Source organism: Neodiprion fabricii, chromosome 7 (assembly GCF_021155785.1).
Source record: "Neodiprion fabricii isolate iyNeoFabr1 chromosome 7, iyNeoFabr1.1, whole genome shotgun sequence".
Classification (NCBI taxonomy): Eukaryota; Metazoa; Arthropoda; class Insecta; order Hymenoptera; family Diprionidae; genus Neodiprion; species Neodiprion fabricii.
This window is the reverse complement of record NC_060245.1, coordinates 23,692,934-23,712,710: the sequence shown is the minus strand read 5'-3', so window position 1 is coordinate 23,712,710 and position 19,777 is coordinate 23,692,934. Positions and strand designations below refer to the sequence as shown.

At 41.5% G+C, this 19,777-nt stretch overlaps 1 protein-coding gene across 1 annotated transcript in view; it reads right to left on the bottom strand.

Annotated features, from left to right (window-relative positions):
• Positions 1-14,356: 14,356 nt before the first annotated feature.
• The window catches only part of LOC124186788 (pleckstrin homology-like domain family B member 1), a 30,043-nt gene continuing 24,622 nt past the window's right edge, over positions 14,357-19,777 (bottom strand). The window contains exons 11-13 of the mRNA XM_046578787.1: positions 17,800-17,976; positions 16,810-17,070; positions 14,357-15,554 (exon numbers count right to left, since the gene is read on the bottom strand). Of these exons, the coding sequence (XP_046434743.1) occupies positions 15,366-15,554; positions 16,810-17,070; positions 17,800-17,976 (627 nt within the window). The 3' untranslated portion in view covers positions 14,357-15,365. The remainder of the gene's footprint in view (positions 15,555-16,809; positions 17,071-17,799; positions 17,977-19,777) is intronic.

The following is a 19,777-nucleotide window of genomic DNA, read 5'->3' as shown; positions in this document are numbered from 1 at the left end:
AAAAACGAGGACCTGTGTTTTCGACATTTTTCAGCAGGTGCTTTTCCGCTCGCCATTTCTCTCCTGTTGGTCCTACGCTCTTTTCGCTGCGTTTTCTGAGTTCCTGAGGGTCCAATTGGTCAGGAAAAGGTCAAATAAATCGAATCGGAGACCCAAAATTTTTCGGCCAAAAAAAAAGCAAGGCTAACCCCTTTGCATTTTTGGCGAAAATTTTCGCGATTTTGAAAAGTGCTGGAATAAATTCTTTCATGCACTATTCCGACGTAATTTTGCGAGAGAAATCGATTGGGCGCAGTCCCAATACGCTGCGATCAACGCATCAAAAGTTACAGCCAAAAAACGAGGACCTGTGTTTTCGACATTTTTCAGCAGGTGCTTTTTCGCTCGCCATTTCTCTCCTGTTGGTCCTACGCTCTTTTCGCTGCTTTTTCTGAATTCCTGAGGGTCCAATTGGTCAGGAAAAGGTCAAATAAATCGAATCGGAGACCCAAAATTTTTCGGCCAAAAAAAAAGCAAGGCTAACCCCTTTGCATTTTTGGCGAAAATTTTCGCGATTTTGAAAAGTGCTGGAATAAATTCTTTCATGCACTATTCCGACGTAATTTTGCGAGAGAAATCGATTGGGCGCAGTCCCAATACGCTGCGATCAACGCATCAAAAGTTACAGCCAAAAAACGAGGACCTGTGTTTTCGACATTTTTCAGCAGGTGCTTTTCCGCTCGCCATTTCTCTCCTGTTGGTCCTACGCTCTTTTCGCTGCGTTTTCTGAGTTCCTGAGGGTCCAATTGGTCAGGAAAAGGTCAAATAAATCGAATCGGAGACCCAAAATTTTTCGGCCAAAAAAAAAGCAAGGCTAACCCCTTTGCATTTTTGGCGAAAATTTTCGCGATTTTGAAAAGTGCTGGAATAAATTCTTTCATGCACTATTCCGACGTAATTTTGCGAGAGAAATCGATTGGGCGCAGTCCCAATACGCTGCGATCAACGCATCAAAAGTTACAGCCAAAAAACGAGGACCTGTGTTTTCGACATTTTTCAGCAGGTGCTTTTTCGCTCGCCATTTCTCTCCTGTTGGTCCTACGCTCTTTTCGCTGCGTTTTCTGAGTTCCTGAGGGTCCAATTGGTCTGGAAAAGGTCAAATAAATCGAATCGGAGACCCAAAATTTTTTCGGCTAGAAAAAAAGCTAGGCTAACCCCTTTGCATTTTTGGCGAAAATTTTCGCGATTTTGAAAAGTGCTGGAATAAATTGTTTCATGCACTATTCCGACGTAATTTTGCGAGAGAAATCGATTGGGCGCAGTCCCAATACGCTGCGATCAACGCATCAAAAGTTACAGCCAAAAAACGAGGACCTGTGTTTTCGACATTTTTCAGCAGGTGCTTTTTCGCTCGCCATTTCTCTCCTGTTGGTCCTACGCTCTTTTCGCTGCTTTTTCTGAATTCCTGAGGGTCCAATTGGTCAGGAAAAGGTCAAATAAATCGAATCGGAGACCCAAAATTTTTCGGCCAAAAAAAAAGCAAGGCTAACCCCTTTGCATTTTTGGCGAAAATTTTCGCGATTTTGAAAAGTGCTGGAATAAATTCTTTCATGCACTATTCCGACGTAATTTTGCGAGAGAAATCGATTGGGCGCAGTCCCAATACGCTGCGATCAACGCATCAAAAGTTACAGCCAAAAAACGAGGACCTGTGTTTTCGACATTTTTCAGCAGGTGCTTTTCCGCTCGCCATTTCTCTCCTGTTGGTCCTACGCTCTTTTCGCTGCGTTTTCTGAGTTCCTGAGGGTCCAATTGGTCAGGAAAAGGTCAAATAAATCGAATCGGAGACCCAAAATTTTTCGGCCAAAAAAAAAGCAAGGCTAACCCCTTTGCATTTTTGGCGAAAATTTTCGCGATTTTGAAAAGTGCTGGAATAAATTCTTTCATGCACTATTCCGACGTAATTTTGCGAGAGAAATCGATTGGGCGCAGTCCCAATACGCTGCGATCAACGCATCAAAAGTTACAGCCAAAAAACGAGGACCTGTGTTTTCGACATTTTTCAGCAGGTGCTTTTTCGCTCGCCATTTCTCTCCTGTTGGTCCTACGCTCTTTTCGCTGCGTTTTCTGAGTTCCTGAGGGTCCAATTGGTCTGGAAAAGGTCAAATAAATCGAATCGGAGACCCAAAATTTTTTCGGCTAGAAAAAAAGCTAGGCTAACCCCTTTGCATTTTTGGCGAAAATTTTCGCGATTTTGAAGAGTGCTGGAATAAATTGTTTCATGCACTATTCCGACGTAATTTTGCGAGAGAAATCGATTGGGCGCAGTCCCAATACGCTGCGATCAACGCATCAAAAGTTACAGCCAAAAAACGAGAACCTGTGTTTTCGACATTTTTCAGCAGGTGCTCTTTCGCTCGCCATTTCTCTCCTGTTGGTCCTACGCTCTTTTCGCTGCGTTTTCTGAGTTCCTGAGGGTCCAATTGGTCAGGAAAAGGTCAAATAAATCGAATCGGAGACCCAAAATTTTTCGGCCAAAAAAAAAGCAAGGCTAACCCCTTTGCATTTTTGGCGAAAATTTTCGCGATTTTGAAAAGTGCTGGAATAAATTCTTTCATGCACTATTCCGACGTAATTTTGCGAGAGAAATCGATTGGGCGCAGTCCCAATACGCTGCGATCAACGCATCAAAAGTTACAGCCAAAAAACGAGAACCTGTGTTTTCGACATTTTTCAGCAGGTGCTTTTTCGCTCGCCATTTCTCTCCTGTTGGTCCTACGCTCTTTTCGCTGCGTTTTCTGAGTTCCTGAGGGTCCAATTGGTCAGGAAAAGGTCAAATAAATCGAATCGGAGACCCAAAATTTTTCGGCCAAAAAAAAAGCAGGGCTAACCCCTTTGCATTTTTGGCGAAAATTTTCGCGATTTTGAAAAGTGCTGGAATAAATTCTTTCATGCACTATTCCGACGTAATTTTGCGAGAGAAATCGATTGGGCGCAGTCCCAATACGCTGCGATCAACGCATCAAAAGTTACAGCCAAAAAACGAGAACCTGTGTTTTCGACATTTTTCAGCAGGTGCTTTTTCGCTCGCCATTTCTCTCCTGTTGGTCCTACGCTCTTTTCGCTGCGTTTTCTGAGTTCCTGAGGGTCCAATTGGTCAGGAAAAGGTCAAATAAATCGAATCGGAGACCCAAAATTTTTCGGCCAAAAAAAAAGCAAGGCTAACCCCTTTGCATTGTTGGCGAAAATTTTCGCGATTTTGAAAAGTGCTGGAATAAATTGTTTCATGCACTATTCCGACGTAATTTTGCGAGAGAAATCGATTGGGCGCAGTCCCAATACGCTGCGATCAACGCATCAAAAGTTACAGCCAAAAAACGAGGACCTGTGTTTTCGACATTTTTCAGCAGGTGCTTTTTCGCTCGCCATTTCTCTCCTGTTGGTCCTACGCTCTTTTCGCTGCGTTTTCTGAGTTCCTGAGGGTCCAATTGGTCAGGAAAAGGTCAAATAAATCGAATCGGAGACCCAAAATTTTTCGGCCAAAAAAAAAGCAAGGCTAACCCCTTTGCATTTTTGGCGAAAATTTTCGCGATTTTGAAAAGAGCTGGAATAAATTCTTTCATGCACTATTCCGACGTAATTTTGCGAGAGAAATCGATTGGGCGCAGTCCCAATACGCTGCGATCAACGCATCAAAAGTTACAGCCAAAAAACGAGGACCTGTGTTTTCGACATTTTTCAGCAGGTGCTTTTTCGCTCGCCATTTCTCTCCTGTTGGTCCTACGCTCTTTTCGCTGCGTTTTCTGAGTTCCTGAGGGTCCAATTGGTCAGGAAAAGGTCAAATATATCGAATCGGAGACCCAAAATTTTTCGGCCAAAAAAAAAGCAAGGCTAACCCCTTTGCATTTTTGGCGAAAATTTTCGCGATTTTGAAAAGTGCTGGAATAAATTGTTTCATGCACTATTCCGACGTAATTTTGCGAGAGAAATCGATTGGGCGCAGTCCCAATACGCTGCGATCAACGCATCAAAAGTTACAGCCAAAAAACGAGGACCTGTGTTTTCGACATTTTTCAGCAGCTGCTTTTTCGCTCGCCATTTCTCTCCTGTTGGTCCTACGCTCTTTTCGCTGCGTTTTCTGAGTTCCTGAGGGTCCAATTGGTCAGGAAAAGGTCAAATAAATCGAATCGGAGACCCAAAATTTTTCGGCCAAAAAAAAAGCAAGGCTAACCCCTTTGCATTTTTGGCGAAAATTTTCGCGATTTTGAAAAGTGCTGGAATAAATTCTTTCATGCACTATTCCGACGTAATTTTGCGAGAGAAATCGATTGGGCGCAGTCCCAATACGCTGCGATCAACGCATCAAAAGTTACAGCCAAAAAACGAGAACCTGTGTTTTCGACATTTTTCAGCAGGTGCTTTTTCGCTCGCCATTTCTCTCCTGTTGGTCCTACGCTCTTTTCGCTGCGTTTTCTGAGTTCCTGAGGGTCCAATTGGTCAGGAAAAGGTCAAATATATCGAATCGGAGACCCAAAATTTTTCGGCCAAAAAAAAAGCAAGGCTAACCCCTTTGCATTTTTGGCGAAAATTTTCGCGATTTTGAAAAGTGCTGAAATAAATTCTTTCATGCACTATTCCGACGTAATTTTGCGAGAGAAATCGATTGGGCGCAGTCCCAATACGCTGCGATCAACGCATCAAAAGTTACAGCCAAAAAACGAGGACCTGTGTTTTCGACATTTTTCAGCAGGTGCTTTTTCGCTCGCCATTTCTCTCCTGTTGGTCCTACGCTCTTTTCGCTGCGTTTTCTGAGTTCCTGAGGGTCCAATTGGTCAGGAAAAGGTCAAATAAATCGAATCGGAGACCCAAAATTTTTCGGCCAAAAAAAAAGCAAGGCTAACCCCTTTGCATTTTTGGCGAAAATTTTCGCGATTTTGAAAAGTGCTGGAATAAATTCTTTCATGCACTATTCCGACGTAATTTTGCGAGAGAAATCGATTGGGCGCAGTCCCAATACGCTGCGATCAACGCATCAAAAGTTACAGCCAAAAAACGAGAACCTGTGTTTTCGACATTTTTCAGCAGGTGCTTTTTCGCTCGCCATTTCTCTCCTGTTGGTCCTACGCTCTTTTCGCTGCGTTTTCTGAGTTCCTGAGGGTCCAATTGGTCGGGAAAAGGTCAAATAAATCGAATCGGAGACCCAAAATTTTTCGGCCAAAAAAAAAGCAAGGCTAACCCCTTTGCATTTTTGGCGAAAATTTTCGCGATTTTGAAAAGTGCTGGAATAAATTGTTTCATGCACTATTCCGACGTAATTTTGCGAGAGAAATCGATTGGGCGCAGTCCCAATACGCTGCGATCAACGCATCAAAAGTTACAGCCAAAAAACGAGGACCTGTGTTTTCGACATTTTTCAGCAGGTGCTTTGTCGCTCGCCATTTCTCTCCTGTTGGTCCTACGCTCTTTTCGCTGCGTTTTCTGAGTTCCTGAGGGTCCAAATGGTCAGGAAAAGGTCAAATAAATCGAATCGGAGACCCAAAATTTTTCGGCCAAAAAAAAAGCAAGGCTAACCCCTTTGCATTTTTGGCGAAAATTTTCGCGATTTTGAAAAGTGCTGGAATAAATTCTTTCATGCACTATTCCGACGTAATTTTGCGAGAGAAATCGATTGGGCGCAGTCCCAATACGCTGCGATCAACGCATCAAAAGTTACAGCCAAAAAACGAGAACCTGTGTTTTCGACATTTTTCAGCAGGTGCTTTTTCGCTCGCCATTTCTCTCCTGTTGGTCCTACGCTCTTTTCGCTGCGTTTTCTGAGTTCCTGAGGGTCCAATTGGTTAGGAAAAGGTCAAATATATCGAATCGGAGACCCAAAATTTTTCGGTCAAAAAAAAAGCAAGGCTAACCCCTTTGCATTTTTGGCGAAAATTTTCGCGATTTTGAAAAGTGCTGAAATAAATTCTTTCATGCACTATTCCGACGTAATTTTGCGAGAGAAATCGATTGGGCGCAGTCCCAATACGCTGCGATCAACGCATCAAAAGTTACAGCCAAAAAACGAGGACCTGTGTTTTCGACATTTTTCAGCAGGTGCTTTTTCGCTCGCCATTTCTCTCCTGTTGGTCCTACGCTCTTTTCGCTGCGTTTTCTGAGTTCCTGAGGGTCCAATTGGTCAGGAAAAGGTCGAATAAATCGAATCGGAGACCCAAAATTTTTCGGTCAAAAAAAAAGCAAGGCTAACCCCTTTGCATTTTTGGCGAAAATTTTCGCGATTTTAAAAAGTGCTGGAATAAATTGTTTCATGCACTATTCCGACGTAATTTTGCGAGAGAAATCGATTGGGCGCAGTCCCAATACGCTGCGATCAACGCATCAAAAGTTACAGCCAAAAAACGAGAACCTGTGTTTTCGACATTTTTCAGCAGGTGCTTTTTCGCTCGCCATTTCTCTCCTGTTGGTCCTACGCTCTTTTCGCTGCGTTTTCTGAGTTCCTGAGGGTCCAATTGGTCAGGAAAAGGTCAAATAAATCGAATTGGAGACCCAAAATTTTTCGGCCAAAAAAAAAGCAAGGCTAACCCCTTTGCATTTTTGGCGAAAATTTTCGCGATTTTGAAAAGTGCTGGAATAAATTCTTTCATGCACTATTCCGACGTAATTTTGCGAGAGAAATCGATTGGGCGCAGTCCCAATACGCTGCGATCAACGCATCAAAAGTTACAGCCAAAAAACGAGGACCTGTGTTTTCGACATTTTTCAGCAGGTGCTTTTTCGCTCGCCATTTCTCTCCTGTTGGTCCTACGCTCTTTTCGCTGCTTTTTCTGAATTCCTGAGGGTCCAATTGGTCAGGAAAAGGTCAAATAAATCGAATCGGAGACCCAAAATTTTTCGGCCAAAAAAAAAGCAAGGCTAACCCCTTTGCATTTTTGGCGAAAATTTTCGCGATTTTGAAAAGTGCTGGAATAAATTCTTTCATGCACTATTCCGACGTAATTTTGCGAGAGAAATCGATTGGGCGCAGTCCCAATACGCTGCGATCAACGCATCAAAAGTTACAGCCAAAAAACGAGGACCTGTGTTTTCGACATTTTTCAGCAGGTGCTTTTCCGCTCGCCATTTCTCTCCTGTTGGTCCTACGCTCTTTTCGCTGCGTTTTCTGAGTTCCTGAGGGTCCAATTGGTCAGGAAAAGGTCAAATAAATCGAATCGGAGACCCAAAATTTTTCGGCCAAAAAAAAAGCAAGGCTAACCCCTTTGCATTTTTGGCGAAAATTTTCGCGATTTTGAAAAGTGCTGGAATAAATTCTTTCATGCACTATTCCGACGTAATTTTGCGAGAGAAATCGATTGGGCGCAGTCCCAATACGCTGCGATCAACGCATCAAAAGTTACAGCCAAAAAACGAGGACCTGTGTTTTCGACATTTTTCAGCAGGTGCTTTTTCGCTCGCCATTTCTCTCCTGTTGGTCCTACGCTCTTTTCGCTGCGTTTTCTGAGTTCCTGAGGGTCCAATTGGTCAGGAAAAGGTCAAATAAATCGAATCGGGGACCCAAAATTTTTCGGCCAAAAAAAAAGCAAGGCTAACCCCTTTGCATTTTTGGCGAAAATCTTCGCGATTTTGAAAAGTGCTGGAATAAATTCTTTCATGCACTATTCCGACGTGATTTTGCGAGAGAAATCGATTGGGCGCAGTCCCAATACGCTGCGATCAACGCATCAAAAGTTACAGCCAAAAAACGAGAACCTGTGTTTTCGACATTTTTCAGCAGGTGCTTTTTCGCTCGCCATTTCTCTCCTGTTGGTCCTACGCTCTTTTCGCTGCGTTTTCTGAGTTCCTGAGGGTCCAATTGGTCAGGAAAAGGTCAAATAAATCGAATTGGAGACCCAAAATTTTTCGGCCAAAAAAAAAGCAAGGCTAACCCCTTTGCATTTTTGGCGAAAATTTTCGCGATTTTGAAAAGTGCTGGAATAAATTCTTTCATGCACTATTCCGACGTAATTTTGCGAGAGAAATCGATTGGGCGCAGTCCCAATACGCTGCGATCAACGCATCAAAAGTTACAGCCAAAAAACGAGGACCTGTGTTTTCGACATTTTTCAGCAGGTGCTTTTTCGCTCGCCATTTCTCTCCTGTTGGTCCTACGCTCTTTTCGCTGCTTTTTCTGAATTCCTGAGGGTCCAATTGGTCAGGAAAAGGTCAAATAAATCGAATCGGAGACCCAAAATTTTTCGGCCAAAAAAAAAGCAAGGCTAACCCCTTTGCATTTTTGGCGAAAATTTTCGCGATTTTGAAAAGTGCTGGAATAAATTCTTTCATGCACTATTCCGACGTAATTTTGCGAGAGAAATCGATTGGGCGCAGTCCCAATACGCTGCGATCAACGCATCAAAAGTTACAGCCAAAAAACGAGGACCTGTGTTTTCGACATTTTTCAGCAGGTGCTTTTCCGCTCGCCATTTCTCTCCTGTTGGTCCTACGCTCTTTTCGCTGCGTTTTCTGAGTTCCTGAGGGTCCAATTGGTCAGGAAAAGGTCAAATAAATCGAATCGGAGACCCAAAATTTTTCGGCCAAAAAAAAAGCAAGGCTAACCCCTTTGCATTTTTGGCGAAAATTTTCGCGATTTTGAAAAGTGCTGGAATAAATTCTTTCATGCACTATTCCGACGTAATTTTGCGAGAGAAATCGATTGGGCGCAGTCCCAATACGCTGCGATCAACGCATCAAAAGTTACAGCCAAAAAACGAGGACCTGTGTTTTCGACATTTTTCAGCAGGTGCTTTTTCGCTCGCCATTTCTCTCCTGTTGGTCCTACGCTCTTTTCGCTGCGTTTTCTGAGTTCCTGAGGGTCCAATTGGTCTGGAAAAGGTCAAATAAATCGAATCGGAGACCCAAAATTTTTTCGGCTAGAAAAAAAGCTAGGCTAACCCCTTTGCATTTTTGGCGAAAATTTTCGCGATTTTGAAAAGTGCTGGAATAAATTGTTTCATGCACTATTCCGACGTAATTTTGCGAGAGAAATCGATTGGGCGCAGTCCCAATACGCTGCGATCAACGCATCAAAAGTTACAGCCAAAAAACGAGAACCTGTGTTTTCGACATTTTTCAGCAGGTGCTCTTTCGCTCGCCATTTCTCTCCTGTTGGTCCTACGCTCTTTTCGCTGCGTTTTCTGAGTTCCTGAGGGTCCAATTGGTCAGGAAAAGGTCAAATAAATCGATTCGGAGACCCAAAATTTTTCGGCCAAAAAAAAAGCAAGGCTAACCCCTTTGCATTTTTGGCGAAAATTTTCGCGATTTTGAAAAGTGCTGAAATAAATTCTTTCATGCACTATTCCGACGTAATTTTGCGAGAGAAATCGATTGGGTGCAGTCCCAATACGCTGCGATCAACGCATCAAAAGTTACAGCCAAAAAACGAGGACCTGTGTTTTCGACATTTTTCAGCAGGTGCTTTTTCGCTCGCCATTTCTCTCCTGTTGGTCCTACGCTCTTTTCGCTGCGTTTTCTGAGTTCCTGAGGGTCCAATTGGTCAGGAAAAGGTCAAATAAATCGAATTGGAGACCCAAAATTTTTCGGCCAAAAAAAAAGCAAGGCTAACCCCTTTGCATTTTTGGCGAAAATTTTCGCGATTTTGAAAAGTGCTGGAATAAATTCTTTCATGCACTATTCCGACGTAATTTTGCGAGAGAAATCGATTGGGCGCAGTCCCAATACGCTGCGATCAACGCATCAAAAGTTACAGCCAAAAAACGAGGACCTGTGTTTTCGACATTTTTCAGCGGGTGCTTTTTCGCTCGCCATTTCTCTCCTGTTGGTCCTACGCTCTTTTCGCTGCGTTTTCTGAGTTCCTGAGGGTCCAATTGGTCAGGAAAAGGTCAAATAAATCGAATCGGAGACCCAAAATTTTTCGGCCAAAAAAAAAGCAAGGCTAACCCCTTTGCATTTTTGGCGAAAATTTTCGCGATTTTGAAAAGTGCTGGAATAAATTCTTTCATGCACTATTCCGACGTAATTTTGCGAGAGAAATCGATTGGGCGCAGTCCCAATACGCTGCGATCAACGCATCAAAAGTTACAGCCAAAAAACGAGGACCTGTGTTTTCGACATTTTTCAGCAGGTGCTTTTTCGCTCGCCATTTCTCTCCTGTTGGTCCTACGCTCTTTTCGCTGCGTTTTCTGAGTTCCTGAGGGTCCAATTGGTCAGGAAAAGGTCAAATAAATCGAATCGGAGACCCAAAATTTTTCGGCCAAAAAAAAAGCAAGGCTAACCCCTTTGCATTTTTGGCGAAAATTTTCGCGATTTTGAAAAGTGCTGAAATAAATTCTTTCATGCACTATTCCGACGTAATTTTGCGAGAGAAATCGATTGGGCGCAGTCCCAATACGCTGCGATCAACGCATTAAAAGTTACAGCCAAAAAACGAGGACCTGTGTTTTCGACATTTTTCAGCAGGTGCTTTTTCGCTCGCCATTTCTCTCCTGTTGGTCCTACGCTCTTTTCGCTGCGTTTTCTGAGTTCCTGAGGGTCCAATTGGTCTGGAAAAGGTCAAATAAATCGAATCGGAGACCCAAAATTTTTTCGGCTAGAAAAAAAGCTAGGCTAACCCCTTTGCATTTTTGGCGAAAATTTTCGCGATTTTGAAAAGTGCTGGAATAAATTGTTCCATGCACTATTCCGACGTAATTTTGCGAGAGAAATCGATTGGGCGCAGTCCCAATACGCTGCGATCAACGCATCAAAAGTTACAGCCAAAAAACGAGAACCTGTGTTTTCGACATTTTTCAGCAGGTGCTCTTTCGCTCGCCATTTCTCTCCTGTTGGTCCTACGCTCTTTTCGCTGCGTTTTCTGAGTTCCTGAGGGTCCAATTGGTCAGGAAAAGGTCAAATAAATCGAATCGGAGACCCAAAATTTTTCGGCCAAAAAAAAAGCAAGGCTAACCCCTTTGCATTTTTGGCGAAAATTTTCGCGATTTTGAAAAGTGCTGAAATAAATTCTTTCATGCACTATTCCGACGTAATTTTGCGAGAGAAATCGATTGGGCGCAGTCCCAATACGCTGCGATCAACGCATCAAAAGTTACAGCCAAAAAACGAGAACCTGTGTTTTCGACATTTTTCAGCAGGTGCTTTTTCGCTCGCCATTTCTCTCCTGTTGGTCCTACGCTCTTTTCGCTGCGTTTTCTGAGTTCCTGAGGGTCCAATTGGTCAGGAAAAGGTCAAATAAATCGAATCGGAGACCCAAAATTTTTCGGCCAAAAAAAAAGCAAGGCTAACCCCTTTGCATTTTTGGCGAAAATTTTCGCGATTTTGAAAAGTGCTGGAATAAATTTTTTCATGCACTATTCCGACGTAATTTTGCGAGAGAAATCGATTGGGCGCAGTCCCAATACGCTGCGATCAACGCATCAAAAGTTACAGCCAAAAAACGAGAACCTGTGTTTTCGACATTTTTCAGCAGGTGCTTTTTCGCTCGCCATTTCTCTCCTGTTGGTCCTACGCTCTTTTCGCTGCGTTTTCTGAGTTCCTGAGGGTCCAATTGGTCAGGAAAAGGTCAAATAAATCGAATCGGAGACCCAAAATTTTTCGGCCAAAAAAAAAGCAAGGCTAACCCCTTTGCATTTTTGGCGAAAATTTTCGCGATTTTGAAAAGTGCTGGAATAAATTCTTTCATGCACTATTCCGACGTAATTTTGCGAGAGAAATCGATTGGGCGCAGTCCCAATACGCTGCGATCAACGCATCAAAAGTTACAGCCAAAAAACGAGGACCTGTGTTTTCGACATTTTTCAGCAGGTGCTTTTTCGCTCGCCATTTCTCTCCTGTTGGTCCTACGCTCTTTTCGCTGCTTTTTCTGAATTCCTGAGGGTCCAATTGGTCAGGAAAAGGTCAAATAAATCGAATCGGAGACCCAAAATTTTTCGGCCAAAAAAAAAGCAAGGCTAACCCCTTTGCATTTTTGGCGAAAATTTTCGCGATTTTGAAAAGTGCTGGAATAAATTCTTTCATGCACTATTCCGACGTAATTTTGCGAGAGAAATCGATTGGGCGCAGTCCCAATACGCTGCGATCAACGCATCAAAAGTTACAGCCAAAAAACGAGGACCTGTGTTTTCGACATTTTTCAGCAGGTGCTTTTCCGCTCGCCATTTCTCTCCTGTTGGTCCTACGCTCTTTTCGCTGCGTTTTCTGAGTTCCTGAGGGTCCAATTGGTCAGGAAAAGGTCAAATAAATCGAATCGGAGACCCAAAATTTTTCGGCCAAAAAAAAAGCAAGGCTAACCCCTTTGCATTTTTGGCGAAAATTTTCGCGATTTTTAAAAGTGCTGGAATAAATTGTTTCATGCACTATTCCGACGTAATTTTGCGAGAGAAATCGATTGGGCGCAGTCCCAATACGCTGCGATCAACGCATCAAAAGTTACAGCCAAAAAACGAGGACCTGTGTTTTCGACATTTTTCAGCAGGTGCTTTTTCGCTCGCCATTTCTCTCCTGTTGGTCCTACGCTCTTTTCGCTGCGTTTTCTGAGTTCCTGAGGGTCCAATTGGTCAGGAAAAGGTCAAATAAATCGAATCGGAGACCCAAAATTTTTCGGCCAAAAAAAAAGCAAGGCTAACCCCTTTGCATTTTTGGCGAAAATTTTCGCGATTTTGAAAAGTGCTGGAATAAATTCTTTCATGCACTATTCCGACGTAATTTTGCGAGAGAAATCGATTGGGCGCAGTCCCAATACGCTGCGATCAACGCATCAAAAGTTACAGCCAAAAAACGAGAACCTGTGTTTTCGACATTTTTCAGCAGGTGCTTTTTCGCTCGCCATTTCTCTCCTGTTGGTCCTACGCTCTTTTCGCTGCGTTTTCTGAGTTCCTGAGGGTCCAATTGGTCAGGAAAAGGTCAAATAAATCGAATCGGAGACCCAAAATTTTTCGGCCAAAAAAAAAGCAGGGCTAACCCCTTTGCATTTTTGGCGAAAATTTTCGCGATTTTGAAAAGTGCTGGAATAAATTCTTTCATGCACCATTCCGACGTAATTTTGCGAGAGAAATCGATTGGGCGCAGTCCCAATACGCTGCGATCAACGCATCAAAAGTTACAGCCAAAAAACGAGAACCTGTGTTTTCGACATTTTTCAGCAGGTGCTTTTTCGCTCGCCATTTCTCTCCTGTTGGTCCTACGCTCTTTTCGCTGCGTTTTCTGAGTTCCTGAGGGTCCAATTGGTCAGGAAAAGGTCAAATAAATCGAATCGGAGACCCAAAATTTTTCGGCCAAAAAAAAAGCAAGGCTAACCCCTTTGCATTGTTGGCGAAAATTTTCGCGATTTTGAAAAGTGCTGGAATAAATTCTTTCATGCACTATTCCGACGTAATTTTGCGAGAGAAATCGATTGGGCGCAGTCCCAATACGCTGCGATCAACGCATCAAAAGTTACAGCCAAAAAACGAGGACCTGTGTTTTCGACATTTTTCAGCAGGTGCTTTTTCGCTCGCCATTTCTCTCCTGTTGGTCCTACGCTCTTTTCGCTGCGTTTTCTGAGTTCCTGAGGGTCCAATTGGTCAGGAAAAGGTCAAATAAATCGAATCGGAGACCCAAAATTTTTCGGCCAAAAAAAAAGCAAGGCTAACCCCTTTGCATTTTTGGCGAAAATTTTCGCGATTTTGAAAAGTGCTGGAATAAATTCTTTCATGCACTATTCCGACGTAATTTTGCGTGAGAAATCGATTGGGCGCAGTCCCAATACGCTGCGATCAACGCATCAAAAGTTACAGCCAAAAAACGAGGACCTGTGTTTTCGACATTTTTCAGCAGGTGCTTTTTCGCTCGCCATTTCTCTCCTGTTGGTCCTACGCTCTTTTCGCTGCGTTTTCTGAGTTCCTGAGGGTCCAATTGGTCAGGAAAAGGTCAAATAAATCGAATCGGAGACCCAAAATTTTTCGGCCAAAAAAAAAGCAAGGCTAACCCCTTTGCATTTTTGGCGAAAATTTTCGCGATTTTGAAAAGTGCTGAAATAAATTCTTTCATGCACTATTCCGACGTAATTTTGCGAGAGAAATCGATTGGGCGCAGTCCCAATACGCTGCGATCAACGCATCAAAAGTTACAGCCAAAAAACGAGAACCTGTGTTTTCGACATTTTTCAGCAGGTGCTTTTTCGCTCGCCATTTCTCTCCTGTTGGTCCTACGCTCTTTTCGCTGTGTTTTCTGAGGTCCTGAGGGTCCAATTGCTCAGGAAAAGGTCAAATAAATCGAATCGGAGACCCAAAATTTTGGTCGAAAAATGAAGAACCAAATCATTCTCCAAGTACCCTTTACAACACTTATAACCAGGGTCTCCTTTGAATGCACGTTCACAAAAATGAGGATACAGTATGGGTTCAATAGTAGCAAATTTTCACAGTGACTCATCTTAATCTTTATTACATTCATGTATAACATAGTATGTACAATCATATTGGTAAAATAATTCATTTTCTGGTTCATTCCAGATCATTTACATATATAATTATACATAATTGATCCTGTCGTATTATTTATTATTATAATACGATTTACGTAAGAGCTGGTCATTCTAACCTCGAGCTGCACGAATTCAGCTTAAATATAATCCATTCGAACTAATTGCTGTAAATACCCTTTCTCAAAATGTATCTTTTTTCTTGTATTCATTGTTCCGCTTTGTTTATTCTGCTTACTGGAAGACTAGATCATAGCTTTTTTCATGTAAAAATTATCATCCATCAAAAATTCTCTCAGACTCGATAGAATAATAATATAATATATCGATAATTCATATTTACTAGCATAATAAGACTTCGTCGATCGTTTATCTCGGTACAAGACACGGAAGGTTTTCCATATTATCAATAATTAAACGCTTCTCATTCTTCATTGTTACACGATGTGTATAACAATACTTTGATTATACACAATTACATATTACATATACCCATGATTCATCTAATAATGCCCTCGTCACACTTTTTCGGATATTATAATTATTACTATTACCACTATTACTACTGTTATTACTAATATTATTTTTATTATCAACAAATCGTGGCACCATTGGTTATAACGTGTAAAAAATGCGTGTAAATATAGTGTATATATTTCTTCCCCATTAGGTATGTAAATATACCAATATATACAGTACACGCGATAACAATGAAATTTATTGTCGCTGAATTGGACACCGCTATAAACTTTTTTTCGCGTTCTCCGGTTCCTCTCGATAAGTCACCTGCAGAGACGGAGGGATTAGACGAAAGCGCGTCTCTTCCCAAAGTTCCAGGGAAATGCAAAAATCGACGCAACGATCGTGCTTGCGAAAGGTCGTGATGAAAAAAAATAAAAACTTGATAAATTACTGCAGCCGTCGAGTCGGCTCGGCTTTTCCCTCAAACGCCGTGGTCGAACTCGTGGTACCCCTCGGCACCCGTGAAAACGACGTCCACCCAAACTCGCATCGCCTCTGGACTCGGCGCCATCAAGTGATAAAGCCGGGCCGACGTCTTGACGATGAAGGTGAGCGATGGCTGCGGCGATCTGACGCTGTTCAAGTGGTCCACGTAGACTTCCTCGATGGACTGCGATTGGAGACGGAGTTAGTAAATCACGACGGTCGAGAGATATCTTGGTTCGTTAGTGACAAGGTTCAGGCTCGAAATTAAGAGGGCGGGGTTGACATTCCGAATTTGAAAAGTTCCGGAAGCACCGAATTCCAAAGTTTTTGGTGGCGAAACTTAAAGTGAAGAAATCAAACTCTCACGAGTTTCGAATGGTCCGAAATCCGAAGCTCAAAGTTTCGGAAGTGCAAAGTTTCGAAAGGGCATAACTGCAGTAAGTCAAAGTTCCGATGGTGGTTCTCAATTTTCACACCCATTCGTTGAGTAAACTAAACTGTGTGAGTATATTTCAATTTTCCAAATTTTACTCTATCGAAATTTTATTTTTCGAAATTTTGCTCTATCGTAACTTGAATTTTCGGAAACTTGCACAAGCCATCGGGTTTCCGACCATTCGAAACTTTGTTGATTCTTCAAAGTTTGTTTTCTTTACTTCAAGTTTCGCCAATAAATAATTCGGAATTCGGCGCTTTCGGAACTTTTCAAATCCGGAAAGTCAACTCCGTCCCAAATCAAGGATGAGTCCTCAGGGTCGACAGTTAGGAAGAGATAAGAAAAACCGTTTAAAAATGCTGCAAAGGTGTTATTTGTGTCAACGACGGCGAGACGAGTTAAATAACATCAATAATATGTGATCGTAAATAATGCTCAGCAAATCCAAATAACACAAGCTCAGATATCAATAATTTGAGAAAAGGTTGTAGGCTAGAACGTCTAAAATGATCAAACTCTGCTGCTTTTGAACCAATTAATGTAATAAAAGTTATTGATTTCAAATCACTTGCACGAAAGATTCAACAAATCCCACATGACATCACGTGTTTGATGTGGAAACATTGATGACGAACATTGGCTGTAGCGTACTTTTAAAAATCTATTTTTATCCGATCCGGAGATTACTGTTTGTAAAAAAATGTTTCCGACAGTCTGTATAGAAATCTCTATGGCGGACAAAATAATCCCAAAACATTAGAATCGAATGAAAAACAGCAGGGTTCGAGTATTTTGAACGTTCTCATTGTAGAACAATTCATCAAACTGTTGATGTCGGATAATTCGAGCTATCCTTTCACCATGTTTACCACCATGATTGTCACAAATAACGGTGTAGAAGATCTTCCGAAACAATTTTCTTATCTCTTGGTCTCAACGATTTACGATCCAGACGGTACTTCCAATTAATTTAAATCTTCAATTTAATTTAAATCGCTCATACCTGGAAGTAGACAAGGCCGCGAGCCTTTTTCGCTGAGCTGTCACTGTAATACGACAAGGTTTTCCGCTTCCGGTCGAAGACGAACCACCGTTTGTTCCAGTGGTGAAATTTCTTGCTCATTTTTGAGAGGTAGCCACAGCATGTCGTCGTGTCGACGGAGACGTCGTGGATAAGTTGAAGCTGGTGTCCGGCCGTCTCGATGTGGTGCCTCAGGTCGAGGGATTCCGATTTTATCGGCAAATATCGAGTCAGCGGTCGCTGCTGTAATGGAATTACATGAAAACCCGCATTCAAACTGTTGTGGGATATTGTACTATTGTAATATTGTACACTTTGCGATGAAATAAAATCTGGAAAAATTGATCATAGCCAATTTAATAGGATGATTTGTTTTGAATAATAATAATGCCAAAGAGTTGTTAATTTTCATCTCATCACGAAGTTTTCAATATTCACATCGAGACTCACTTTTAGTTGAGAATATCCGTCCCTCAACTCCCGCGCTTAATAAAATAAGGGGAATGTCTATCTGTCTTCCTGTTTTATCGACAAAACCAACGAATCTTATTTTTCCGTTTCTTCATCTCCCGTGTAAAGAAGTCTATTTAAACTTAAGAAGATCACAAGATCCGTCATTAGGTTTCTATTCGATAATCACGTATTTAGAAAATTGAAGGTAAAGACTGTGAATTATACACTTGAATTTGATTTCAACTAGCTTTTGAGGTTATGACACACGGCTTCTTTCTACGCGTAGAGCTAAGTTCCTTGTTTTCTGGGGTACTTGTCAACGATTTTGTAAACGTATCCAAGTGAGCAGACAATCACTGTCATCAGCGTTATCATTTCTGAAAGTACGAGACGATTCCGTCGCTCAGGGGTCGAAAAAATCGTGAAATACGACTCAATCGGTAAGACTTGAAGGTCTGACGTCACGCGCTTTACCGGAACTCAAAATCAGATCTTTCGTAGATCCAAAGTCACCCTCACCTGCAATAATTTCGGCTTTTCCCGATGCTTAACCGGCTGCAGCGGCCGCAGCGGTCCGAGAGTGTCGAGTTCGCTGGACGTTTGCGAATGAGGTCGACTTCCGGTTCCGTCAGGCATACCTCCGCTGTTACTGCTGGTCCTCTCGCCCTCGGATGATATCCGTTTTTCGTCTCTCGGCTACAAATCAAAGAAGAAAAAATAAGAAAGAACATTATCGATTACTGATATTTAGGTCATCTCTTGTTTTTTTCTTTCACGTAGCAAAGCTCAAAGTTTATATATGTATACGCAGTGATCTGCGGAAGAGTGACGGCTCGGGCACATATATACATTCTTTTCATACAAAACATATACATCATGTTTATACGTTTATACGCTGCGTGCTGCCGCCGGGCCACGAGCTATTTTTGTAAAATTCATTTTACAATGAAATAGAACGCTATGTGTACCGGCACGTAGGTATATCGGTGCATCTGTCTGTGCCTCACTCTATGTTTACCCATATGTATATATACATCTAGGTGTCTATCCCGTTGACAAGACTGCAGCTGACGGATCTTGACGAGCTAGTTAAAATGTTTTTTCAAGCGTCATAACTTCCGTCACTTCCGCAATATTCTATTATAAACCACACCCAAGTCTTTTTTAGCTCCGTAATACGGTGTTTACTTTTCTTAATTGCAAATCAGTACCTATTGTTCCAGTAGAGAATAAGATGACAAAAAAAAAAAGAAACTCGTTTTAAAAAAAAGTCATGAAAAATAGTCAGAATCTAAAAAAAAAAGAATGTATCATAAAATTCTGTACGTGTATATATATACACAGACCTTCCATATGTACCTAGATATCCAGGCTCAAAACTTAGCGACGAATATTTTTAGCAAAGAAAAGAAAAAAAAAATAAAAAATGTATATATGTATTTCTATTTAAACATATATATCTACCTACACATTCCGAAATCGATCCTAGACTATGCCGCTGACTAAACCAGTTTAGAATGTTGTACAGGTTTTAGTCGAGAATTATTATATCAATACAACGAACAGATTGCAACGCGTGCAAAGTGCTTAAATTATGGTTGTAGGATTAAACCGCGTTCGCGAAACTTGAGATCGTTAAGCGCGGTTTGGATTCGTTCACATTTCTTAGTTCACAGCCATACGCATAATATGAAGAGTTGAACAAAGGCGGTGAAGAAATTTTTCATACACATTCTGCAAACGCTTTATTACAACTGCAATTTCAACGAATTCACGTGCATGTTTTTATTGAGTCGGAACAATCGCTGCTTAAAACTGCCTTCTGCATATTTTCATGGAGGCCGTTTCTGAAACGGAATATATCCCGTTTTCAATTGAGTAAGGAGAAGAAGAAGCTAATGAAGAACAAGAGAAGGGACTGATTTTAATCGATTGGACAATCGACATTTCCTCCCTGTTTTTACACAACTTTTCTCCAGCTTGCACCTCAGTTTGCAAATTTTTAATTAAGAATACGAATAAGGGATGACATAGGCAAGTTTTCAGTCAAGAAAAAAAAATTCTGTAAAAAAAAAATTGCACGCTCAAAATGAAACTCGAAAAAGTATATTTATAACAATCAACGGTATTCGGAAGATATTTTTGTGGTTTAAAATATATGCTTATTTTTTTATTAATAATTATACTATCATCAATATTGTAATATAATTTCCTTTCAGTTTTTCAGTCTACAATATCTATCCGCTATAAATTACAAACGATTCTCAAGTCTAATTATAGAAGATTATTTTTCTTTCGATGTCATACAGATAAGTTAACATGAGTAATCGAAAAAAAATAAAAATAAAAATGAACCCACGCAATCGATTATAAGAAACTCACGTGCTTTTTCTTCACATGATTCTTCTTTCTTCCATACTTGAGTGAGTTAATCCATATTAGGGACATAATTGCGTCGACGAGTCTCGTCTAAGTGAACGGTAAAAAATTTTTTTGC